General features: G+C 48.7%; 1 protein-coding gene across 3 annotated transcripts in view; it reads right to left on the bottom strand.

Annotated features, from left to right (window-relative positions):
• The window catches only part of HIF1A (hypoxia inducible factor 1 subunit alpha), a 61,658-nt gene that overhangs the window by 39,773 nt on the left and 9,791 nt on the right, over positions 1 to 12,094 (bottom strand). The window contains exon 1 of one of the 3 annotated variants that reach the window (XM_039536398.1): positions 7,230 to 7,443. The exons of the other annotated variants lie outside the window; for them this stretch is intronic. Within the exon in view, the coding sequence (XP_039392332.1) occupies positions 7,230 to 7,255 (26 nt within the window). The 5' untranslated portion in view covers positions 7,256 to 7,443. Of the gene's footprint in view, positions 1 to 7,229; positions 7,444 to 12,094 lie in introns of those variants that run through there. 3 annotated transcript variants of the gene reach the window in all.

Here is a 12,094-nt window from a genome sequence, read left to right as displayed (position 1 = left end):
TTTCAGCACAAAATAGATCTTCTATACTGTTGTTAAGCTGCATACCATAACACTTAAAGATGTTCCCAAATGAATTGCAATAAATGCATCAAATGCTTTCTTGAAATATATGACTACTGGTTTTTGCTATTTGACACTTTTTGATTATTCTTCTTAGGGTGAAAATCTGGTTGACATAATTTTCTGGGTTTAAATCCGGCCTTCTAAAATGAGTGTGGTAGTGGTATTAAACTAATTTCAGCTCCCTAAATATGCCCTGGTTAAGCAAGTACAAAGGGCATTCAAAAAAGTTAGTCCACTCTCTGTAATTATGATCAGAGAAGACTAAACAGAAGAAGTTTTCAAAGTCTCAAGGTCAAAAAAACTAACACTTTAGGTTCCTGACAGCCTCAAAAAGGATAACTGTTTCAAACAAGCAGTAAACAGTTAATGACAGTTGCTACTGATGAATACATACTTGCTTGGAAGAAATGAATGTTACCAACGGTCTCAATGTTCTAGAAAGACTTATCAACTTCTATACCTAATCCAACTAACTAAACACAGGAAACAAAAGGTCTAAGGTTCCCCTCAAATCATCCAAAGGAGGAAGCTGCAAGCACCAGTAAACAAGTGGATGCTGTTGCATCACTGACATCAGTCCCATTCACACTAGCACCAAGGTCTCCCTCTTTCATCAACAATGGGCTGAGAAGAAAATATGAGAATTTCTCAGGTCTTGTCTAGTCTGGCATAAAATGTGTCTTTTTAAAACACTTACTTTAGCTAAAGTGTTTTAAAAATACACCTTTTACCCTAGCTGAGATAAGCTCTTACTAGACAGAACGCTCACCATTTCTCATAAAACAATGGGCAGTGCAATGAGGGAAGGGTATCATCTTTCACCTCACAAAGAGCCCTAGTATTGAGCCAAGAGCTAATTAATAGCCAAGAGCTAATTAATTCCCTCAAACTATGATAACAGTATCAGCTCCTTACCCCCACCCCCGAGCAGTGACTGGATGCATCCTGAAAAATGACAGAGAGGAGACAGAAAAAAGAGCAGCATGCTAAAGGAGGTTGCAGCAATCTTGGGTATCCTTGGGATAACAGACTCTTACCACCGCACCCTGCTGCTGTATGCCTGTTGCGTACCAGCTGACAACTTGGCTTATCAGGCCTTGTCTACACTAGATTTTTCCTTAAAGTTTCCCACCATTATTACAGCTCCACTGGTGATAGCAACAGCTGTCATCTAGTGCAGACCAGTTGCTGGTATTTCAACTGCATCAGAGCAGGCCCAGACAGCATGGAAATTAAAACACCTACTTTCACTCTCACACTACCTATGCTAGCTCTCCCACTATCATCACTGATTGAGCCACACCAGAAAGTTTTAAAACAATGCTTCAGTAGCTGCATATCTCTGACTTGCCTTCTCTCAGTAGCAGGCAGATTCTGACCAACCAGCAGTCACAAAACTGTTCCCCACTCCTCTCCCTTTTGTTTGCAGCCAAGTTGAGGGAGAAATATTCCTCTCAGACAAGGATCTAGAAATGTGTAAAGGCAGATTTTTCTTTACAAAAAAATGGAGGGGGCAAAGAATGGCATTGTGCTTGTGCTGCCCTTTTTCCATCCTCAGAAGTAACAGGAATTTCAAGTCTGGTATTCCCCTGGTTTTTCAGGAAGACTTTTGGTGGACCAGGGCATATGAACTGGAGAGCTGACTCTCAGGGGATAGGGAAATTAACTGGAATAAAATATTTCACAATAGCTCCCTCTGTGAAGTCACTTATTCCAGCATATGAGTGTTCACATGGAGAGCGGTCCCAGAATATTTTTTTTCAGAACAGTTTACCACAGGGCAAGGGTGCTGAATCTTTAATGAAATCCTTTATCCAGAATGCTCATTAGCCAAGTGAAATTAAATGTGTTAAATTGTAAACAATAAGTGACTACAAAAATCACTTCTCCTTCCAACTGTTCAGTTTTCTGTCTTTTTACTCTTAGGATATCAATTTCACTAGTTCTCCAGTCACCATGTAGCAGTCAAAAGAAAAGAAGGCTGGATTTATAATGTGTAAAAATCACACAAAATTTTGCAAATTGAACACTTTTCATGCCTTCTTTATAGATTTTTTTTTTAAGAACATTTGCCTATTTTCCCTTTGAAAGTTACAGGTGACAAATTAGTTATTTTCTCATTTAGGATAAAATTATATAGGAAATATCCCCACAAAGAGAACAATGTAAAAAAATTAAGCAATGCTTGTTTTAATTAGATGTTCCCTATTCAGAAGCAGGACTTGGTAAATCAGCTGGACCCAGGCAAGACAGAGGCTTACCCTAGCTAGCTAGCCACAGTACTTAGTTTAGATTCTGCAAATGTTGATTGTCTATCGTTTACCAAAAAGTTTCTAGCCCTTGCACTTGTGAAGATAATTTTACATTATCTTATTGTTTGAAAGCTAGTCCTTTTCCAAATCTTAGATACAGATTGCTCCAGTGTGCCACTTCTGTTACTCATAACTTTGTTAAACATCAAAAAAAGTAAAATTAACAAAAGTCTGATAATTTTTATTGATGGTATTCAAAACCTTGTGCCTATCATGCTATGCATACTTAGTAAAGAAATGAGAAGCCGCAGAAATGGATACACGAGCTAATTACTCTGACGTGCCATACAAAACATTGCTGATTAAAAAGGTAACACAATGGAAACCATTCCCCGCCCTTGCAGAAACAGGAAGTATTGATGGAAAAAGACAGAAAAGCTCCCTCTCCCCCTCACAACACCTCGGGAAGTGCAACTTCAAATTTTTCAGAATTTTACTAATCAGCAATTGATATCCATGACATAGATTAGCCTTTCTGGCTGAGTTTCCCACCACTGCTCACATTGGCAGAGCTGAATCAGTGAAAACAGTGAGAATTTTTTTTTTTTTAAAGCACAAAAAGTCAATGATGTACACAAGTCAGTGGAAACCACAAGCAGGTTCCAGAGACAATATGCTGGAATAGCCTCAGCAAAACTGTCTCCCCCACAATCTATGTACATGTTGGCCTTGAAACGTGGGGTCTCCAGCAGCAAAACCTGATGAGAAGCCACCCTCCTGTCTCATACTGGAATGGAATAATGGATGTCTAGTCAAGTTTTTAAGTCCCAGCTAAGAATTAAACATGCAGACCATAATTGAAGTTTTAATGATACCAGAAAAACAAATATGAGTGTTGCATTATAGACATGTAAACTACTGGTATATGAGGCATACTGAACACTTGAGATTACCTCTTAAAATTCTCCTGTATGGTACCCATAATAGATAATATTTAAAACAGAAGTAACAATTTACTCCAAAAGTTATTGAATACTCAGGAAATATGTGTTATAGTATCAAGAAAGAAGATGACAGAGTTCTTGTTTAGTTTCCTTTTCTAGTATGTGTAATCACAAGCAGCATATCTTTAACAATATTAAGATACACTTAAGATGGCGCAAGTGTCATGCTGCTAATGGTGAGCATTCACATCATGGCAACAGAGGGAAAACTCTGTTGGCAGCACAAAGCATTTGTACCCCATTTATAAAAATTTGTTGGGGGGGGTCAATCTTTACTGTAGCGTACACTATCCTTTTAGGCTGGATTACTTTTGGTTTTGGCCAGATTCACACCAAAGAACTAATAGTAGAGTAAGAGACCATATTTGGAAATAAAGTAAAAGCATATTGGTATTATCCTGTTTAACAAAAACCCAAAAGAATTACAACCGACAACAAAAACCCCTTTCAGAGACCCTGTTTCTCCCCATAAGGCACAAGTGGCAACAGGCCTCCGTGAGCCTGTACTGAAAATGGTTTAACTGCAAGGGAAGAGGTAAAACCCAAATAATTGTCAGTAATGTGTCAGTTTGCTAATTATACTGGGCTCAATGTCCATAAGGAATGAAACTAGAACTACAGAAGTTTTGAGCTACATAAAGCAGAATGGCCTTTAAGTGTCTTTCAAAGTTTTCCATGAGTCAGTAGGTCAGTCCATATGCCACCAATTCACATTTAAAATTACTATCATCACTGATCTACATTTACATACAGCTTCTCTTTTTCATTCTTCATATACCTATAACGACTCCCCTCTATAATTAAGTTCAGGACTTCACAGCGCACTCAACTAGCAGACAAGCAGCCTCACTTTATATCCTCTTGCAATACTCATGAATTGGATGTACCCAAGTGTTAAAGATTCCTTTATTTTTACATTAAATTGAAGAGTAAATTGTCAAGTAAGATTGTTTCCCAATCTTTGCTGCTTCTGTATTTCTAGTATTGCAACTTTTTTCTACTCTATGACAAATACCAACTTTTATCCAAATTCTTACTTTGCTAAAAATTACAAAATTTAGTTCTGTTTTAAACATTCAGGGGGGAAAAAAAAGATGGAAACCACCCCAGGATTTATGTTGTGTCCCCAAACCTGAGAGAAACTTTAACAAAGCTAAAAATAAATATCAATGTTCATGTGGTGTAAAATAAGAGGGATTCAACTAAATGAATGTATGAGAGTAGAAAATTAAACTGTAGTGAGTCTTCATCACTAAAGCTTTGGCTAAAATGTTGCATTTCTGAAGCTTCAAGAAAACATTACTGGAAAATGGAAAGAATTGGCTTCAAAGAATCCTTTAATACACACAGTCAAACCTAAACCCACCTCAAACAATTTGCGACTGTTAAGTATCACTTGATGTTTGCAGTATTGTAGCCACGTTGGTCCCCGGATATTAGCGAGACAAGGTGGGTGAAGAAGAGCTCTGTGTAGCTTGAAAGCTTGCCTCTTCCACCAACAGAAGTTGGCACAGTAAAATATATGACCTCACCCACCTTGCCTCTCAAGTAACACAGACTTTCAACAAGTTCTCTGCTCCATGTTGCATGAATGTCAACTCATGTCCTTCCTTTTTTGCCTACCCACATCTTTGTTCTATGCATTTACATCATCATCAATTTTATACTGTTTCTTTTTCAAACAAAAAAAAACATACTCCACAGTACTTTAGAGTTAATACAATTTCACAGGAAGATTCAAAGTTCTTCCCATACTGAAGCAGGTCTTCAGGAAGCAGCAGCCAATAAATTCTCATTCTTGAGCTTCACCTTTAGTTTCTCCCCTCCCTTCTATGTACACTGATTCTTACATCCAAAAAAATAAAATAAAATAAAATGGCAGATCACATCCAGCAGCAGCAGGAAAATGAAAAAAAGTTGCCAAATAAAAGAGGATGGTTAGAAAAATAACAGTCACAGACACAGAATGAGGGGACTACAAAAACTGAATCCCCCAAACCTTTTCCAGACCAGCCTTTAAACTGGGTCAAGCTCAGTAAAGAAAAGGTCATTTACTTATGGTGCAACATTTTCTATGAGGCTTCCTGAGAGTTATTAGCACTGAATAGAACACATTGGTTTAGAATGAGCACCACCCATACATACCCTACTTGTAGGCATTTTGCTACACAAGACTTTTGTTTGTTTGTTTAAAACTGAAACAAATTGCAATTGGTGCAAAGGTAGCACTTCCCCACAGGTAAATTGTTTGGTATTTTCACACAATATTTGCAACCTCTAACTGCACAAAATCAATATCCACCAGAAAAAGCTAGTTCAGTCACAAACATATTTTATTTGTCTATTTCCAATATCATTTAAATAGTAAAGCATTTTATCTCTTTATCTCATTTGACCTACTCAGATGATTCGCTGATACAAAGACCAAGATAACAAATCTCGAAATAGGTATCAACAATATAAATATACTCTGCCTTCTGCAGATTGAGATTAAATTAATCCCTCCACAAAACGCATTGGTGGAGTTTGTCTAATCTAAAAACCTGATCACCAAAATACTCCTCAGCAAACTCTACACCTTCACCATATAATAATGTCTATTTCTTGAAGCTTTCATTTCCCCTTTTGATTCTGAATAAAAAATTGTTAGAGAAGAAAGTTATTTACATTTTGGAACATATATTGTTCAGTAAACTCTCTTTTCTACAGGATCAGCATCTTGAAGAGGAATTTTTTACTTATGGGTTCAACATTTTAAGAATCTCCACTCTTCCTCCCTCCCCAACAAAAAACAGTCAATTATAGAAACCAAAACTGCAGAAAATGCCTAAAAAAGACGTCACAGTTCATTGTTCACATATCCTTTCCAGTACAAACAGCACTCTGGAGTTGTTTTTAGTATCAGAACATCTAATCACACTTGTACTTTTTAAAAAGATACTGTGTTATTTTCTAAGCATACACAGACATTCTCTTCCCACCCAATCTGGCTTTAAAAATCCCTCAACTTTTTAAATAGCTACTATATAGCTGCGTATTTTCGTTTCTGCTGCCTTTAACTGTTCCTCCTTCATTAATCTGGTTTGTATCTATTTTCTGACAGACTGTACAGAGCTTTGAACAAGAGCAGTGTTCTTATTAACACAAGTCTACAGACGAAGCCACCCCCTCTTCTCATCCTAACACTATTACACTCCCATATTAACAAACTACACACAGTAGAGTCACGAAATCAGGTGAACACACATCACATTTAATCAACGGCAAGTCAGGCCCTACTTATTCCAAGCCCAGAGCAGCACAAGGGTGGGTTTTTGTTAAGTTGGATAGTGCACCGTGTGGCAGGAAAACAGCAGCTCAGGACACTGAATTCCACGGGGCCTAGGCATTAAGCGTCGCTGGTGTCAATAAATTATCTTGGAGACGAAGTTACGTTGAACAGACCTGGCACAAGCTCCCCGCGCAAATCCTGGGGATTAATTTTCTGAGATCCAGGTTCTGCACTCCCCTCCCTCCCCCCACAAAATGGCGACGTGGACCGCGGGGAGGAGAAGAAACGAGAGTGCAGCGCTCTCCTGGGGGCTGGGGGGGCTGCGAGTGGGGTTGTGTGAGGGGAAGAGGGGCGCCCCCGGGGGGGGAGGGGACCTGGGACAGGGAGTGGAGAAATGGATCCCCGGGCTCAAGGGCAGGGGGGTCCCCAAACCCCCGGGCAGGCGGCAGTACGAGGCGGCTGCCCCGGGGAGGAGGGGCGGGCGGACCGGGGGGTTAGTCCCCGGGGAGGCGGCGCAGGCCCGAGGAGGCTGGGAAGCCCCGCGGGCTGCTGCTGAGGAAGGCGAAGGCCCCGGGGCGGGGGGAAGAGGAAGGCCCGGAGGCGGCGGGTCGCGGCTGAGGGCAGAGCGGGCCGCGGTACCTTTTCTTCTCGCCGGTGAGCTCCATGGCGGCGGCTCCTGGCTGGCGCGGCGGCCGCTGTCGCAGTCCGGGCCGGCGGTTCAGCCCCCGCCGCGGGTAGCGCAGAGCTGGGGGCAGGCGCAGCGCGGGCTCAGCGCATGGGGCAGGCGGCGGGGCCTCCGGAGGGGACGGGCTCGGCGTCGGCTCTGACCACGCAGGCTGCGGGCGGGCGGCTCGCTCCTCGCCGAGCGCTGGGAGGGGGCGGGCGGGGCCCGGCGTCGCACCAGTCAGAGGCCTCGCAGCCGCCCGGCCCCCCTCGCCGGCTGGGTCAGCTGAGCAGTCAGCTGGGAGGGGGCCGGAGTCTCACGTGTGGGGCTGTGTGCGGGGCGGGCTGGGGACGAGCCCCCCTGCGCCCGGCCCGCGGCGACACAGCGCGGCCTGCAGAGCGCTCGGGGCGGGGCCAGGCTGCGGGTCCCTGCGCCTGCCACCGGCACCCCGCGTACTCAGCGGGGTGAGAGATCCCCCCGACCCCGAGCACACAGCGGGGCGAGAGACCCCCGAGCCTGCCACCGGCACCCTGTGCACACAGCGGGGCAAGAGACCCCCCCCACCCTGAGCCTGCCACCGACACCCCGTGTACCCAGCGGGGCGAGACACCCCTCCACCCTGAGCCTGCCACCAGCTCCCCGTGTACCCAGCGGAGCAAGAGAACCCCACACCCCGAGCCTGCCACCGGCACCCCGTGCACCCAGCGGGGCGAGATCCCCACCCCGTGTACCCAGCGGGGTGAGACCCCACCGGCACCCCGTGCACCCAGCGGGGCGAGATCCCCACCCCGTGTACCCAGCGGGTGAGACCCCACCGGCACCCGCGTACCCAGCGGGGTGAGAGACCCCACCGGCACCCCGTGGACCCAGCCGGGCGAGCGACCCCCCCATCGGCACCCCGAGCCTGCCACCGGCACCCCGTGCACCCAGCGGGGCGAGAGACCCCCCCACCCCGAGCCTGCCACCGGCACCCAGCGTACCCAGCAGGGCGAGACACCCCACCCCGAGCCTGCCACCGGCACCGTGTACCCAGCGGGCGAGACCCCACCCCGAGCCTGCCACCGACACCCCGTGTACCCAGCGGGCCGAGAGACCCCCCCACCCCGAGCCTGCCACCGGCACCTCGTGCACACAGCGGGCGAGAAATCCCCACCCCGAGCCTGCCACCGGCACCCGTGCACAGCGGGGTGAGACCCGCCCCATCCCGAGCCTGCCACCGGCACCCCGCGTACCCAGCGGGGTGAGAGACCCCCCCCACCCCAAGCACACAGTGGGGTGAGAGACCCCTCCACCCCGAGCCTGCCACCGGCACCCCGTGTACCCAGCGGGGCGAGAGACCCCCCCACCCCGAGCCTGCCACCGACACCCCGTGAACCCAGCGGGCCGAGAGACCCCCCCCACCCGAGCCTGCCACCGGCACCCCGCGTACCCAGCGGGGCGAGAGACCACCCCATCCCGAGCCTGCCACCGGCACCCCGCGTACCCAGCGGGGCGAGAGACCCCACCCCCACCCCGAGCCTGCCACGGCACCCGCGTACCCAGCGGGCGAGAGACACCCCCCCACCCCGAGCCTGCCACCGGCACCCCGCGTACCCAGCGGGCGAGACCCCCACCCTGAGCCTGCCACCGACACCCCGTGTACCCCGCGGGGCGAGACACCCCTCCACCCTGAGCCTGCCACGGCACCGTGTACCCAGCGGGGTGAGAGACACCCCACTGGCACCCCGAGCACACAGTGGGTGAGAGACCCCACCCTGAGCCTGCCACCGGCACCCTGTGTACCCAGCAGGGCGAGACACACCCCACCGAGCCTGCCACGGGCACCTCGTGCACACAGCGGGCGAGAGACCCGCCCCATCCCGCACCTGCCACCGCACCCATGCACCCAGCGGGCAAGAGACCCCCACCCCGAGCCTGCCACCGGCACCCCTTGTACCCAGCGGGGCGAGAGACCCCACCCCGAGCCTGCCACGGCACCCGTGTACCCAGCGGGGTGAGAGACACCCCCCCCACTGTCCCCCCGAGCACACAGTGGAGTGAGAGACCCCCCCCACCCTGAGCCTGCCACCGCACCCGTGTACCCAGCGGGGCGAGACACCCCCCCCCCGAGCCTGCCACCGGCACCCCGTGCACAGCGGGGTGAGAGACCCGCCCCCCATCCCGAGCCTGCCACCGGCATCCCGTGCACCCAGCGGGGCAAGAGACCCCCCATCCCGCACCTGCCACCGGCACCCCGAGCACACAGCGGGGCTAGAGACACGCCCCCTGAGCCTGCCACCGACATCCCCTACACCCACAGTGGGGCTAGAGACAGCGCCCCAAGCTTGACACCAACACCCCCTACATATACAGTGGGGCTAGAGATTCCCCCCGAGCCTGTCACTGATACCCTGTACACACAGTGGGGATAGAGATCCCCCTCCGAGCCTGCCACCGATACCCCCTACACCCACAGTGGGACTAGAGACAGAGCCCCAAGCTTGACACCAACACCACCTACATATACAGTGGGGCTAGAGATCCCCCCCGAGCCTGTCACTGATACCCTGTACGCACAGTGGGATAGAGATCCCTCTCCGAGCCTGCCTCCGACATCCCCTACACACACAGTGGGTCTAGAGACCACCTCCGAGCCTGCCTCCGACATCCCCTACACACACAGTGGGTCTAGAGACCACCTCCGAGCCTGCCTCTGACATTCTGCTCCACGTATAGTGGAGCTAGAGACACCCGTTAAGCCTGACACCAACACCCCCTACATACACAGAGGGGCTATTGATCCCCCCAGAGCCTGTCACCAACACCCCATACATAAAATGGGTCTAGAGATCCCCTCTGAGTCTGCCACCAAGACCCCCACACACACACACAGTGGGGCTAGAGACCCCCTCTAAGACCCGCGCCCATGCAGAGAGGGGGTCTAGGGACCCCCAAGCCTGCTTCCAAGACCCCCAATGCAAGCCTGACACTGACACTCCCCCTACACACAGAGGGGCTAGAGACCCCCCCACACACACATCCCCAGTGGTAGAGAACCCTTCCCCACACAGATTCTTACCCCTTTAGGTAGACACGGGTCTGCAGAGGTTTTCACCCCTCCAAACACAAAGAGAGGCCTGTGGGTCAGCATATCACCACCAGCACTCACTAACATCAACAAGAGAAGCCTGCAGAGACATCACCAGGCAGGCCTGTAAAGAAAATGCATACACACACAGCTGCCACACACAGCCCCCCATCAAGCCAGGTCTGCTGAGGAAGGCAGATGTCTACATCTGTTAATTTAGGGTAATATCTTTCATCCTGTGAAATCACGCATAGCTTAATCCCTACATCATCCATTGCTTTCAGTGGGTTTCTGCATGGGCACAGGGAGCCATCCACAGGGGTCTGATTGTCCCTAGGAATTTCAGGTGGGGATGGCCAGTCACTGATGCATGCCCCTAGCATAGGAAGAGTAAGCCACTACAAGCCATGACTGGTGCCAGGGCAATTTACCCTTACTTGAATAAACTGCACTGGTGTAAATCATGGCTTGGCCTGTCTACTGGGTTTCCACCTGCTACACTGATGGCTGGTTACTGATGAGTGAAATCCCCTGTGCATCCAAGGCTGTTAGAGTCTGTAAGTTGCTTGGGGCAGAGCTTGTCTTTTTCCTCTGCATTTTGTACAGCACCAAGTACAACTGATGAGACTCACCAAATAATATACTTTATAACATGCAAAAAACTGTTCAGCCTTATAGCTGAGATTTTATGGGCACAGTAAATAAATGACCATGATAGCACACACTCATAAAAATATTTATGAAAAAATTTCCCCATCTCTTTTCTATTCCCCCATGGTATCGTACAACACAATGAAAACATAATTTCAAGTTACCCTTATTAAAACTCAAACATTTTTAAAAGCTTCTTTTTCATTACGAAAGATGTAAAGGAGTCATGTCCAACCTTTTCAGCCTCAAGGCTGGACAAGTTATTTCAAACAGTTCATGGGGCCACGCTCAGTACTTGGGGCCACATGCTCTGTCCTGTTCATCTTCGTTTGTGCTTCTCAGGCACTGTGAAAGGGAGCACTTCAACTCCCAACCAGTTGCAAGTTCCCAGCAGGCAGTGAGAGCCAGCTCCTCCTTGCAGCTTCTGCAACACAGCACAGGGACGGAAAGTGGCTGGAATGTGCTGCATTCAGATTATCCACAATAGGTTTATGTTCCTTAGGGACCATAGCCAGCTGGCATAAGTTAGAGCAGCCCCTAGAGCTCTAATCTGTGCTGGGACTGTAGCAGAAAGGGAGGGAGTTGTAACTGGTTGTTGGTTCACAGTTTTTTCTTCTTTTTCCCTCTTGTAAGCTATATGAGGGAGAGGAACCTTCCTCTGATTAGTGCTCCTCTAGGCACAGGCAGAACCAACTGGGCTCTTACAGATAAGGAATGGGGCAACCAGAGGGATGCACCAGATGGCCAGTAGGGGTGGTACTGAGCAGCTGCATCACAGACTGGACAGCAGGTGCTCAGAGCACTGCTGGCTCTCATCAGAGCTGCTCCTGGAGCTGTGTAGGGGAAGTGGCAGCAGGAGGCAATATTCCTTCCTTCTTCCCATAGCAATGATTCAAACATTTCAGTTTAGAAGTCAGAGGGCATGGCTCAGAAAGCACACTTCCCATTTGCAGAACAAATAGATGCAACTAATCTAAAGAGTCAAGGCACTAAAGTCTTACAAACTATGTCCCCAATCCTGCAGACTCTTAATGAATAACTTTATACATATGAGTAATCCTATTTAGATCAATAGGACTACTCACTTGCAAAAAGCTACTCAGGTATACAATGGTTTGCAGG

Source organism: Mauremys reevesii, linkage group 4 (genome assembly GCF_016161935.1).
Source record: "Mauremys reevesii isolate NIE-2019 linkage group 4, ASM1616193v1, whole genome shotgun sequence".
Classification (NCBI taxonomy): domain Eukaryota; kingdom Metazoa; phylum Chordata; order Testudines; family Geoemydidae; genus Mauremys; species Mauremys reevesii.
The sequence above is the reverse complement of the archived record's forward strand: the minus strand, read 5'-3'. Positions and strand labels throughout refer to the sequence as shown.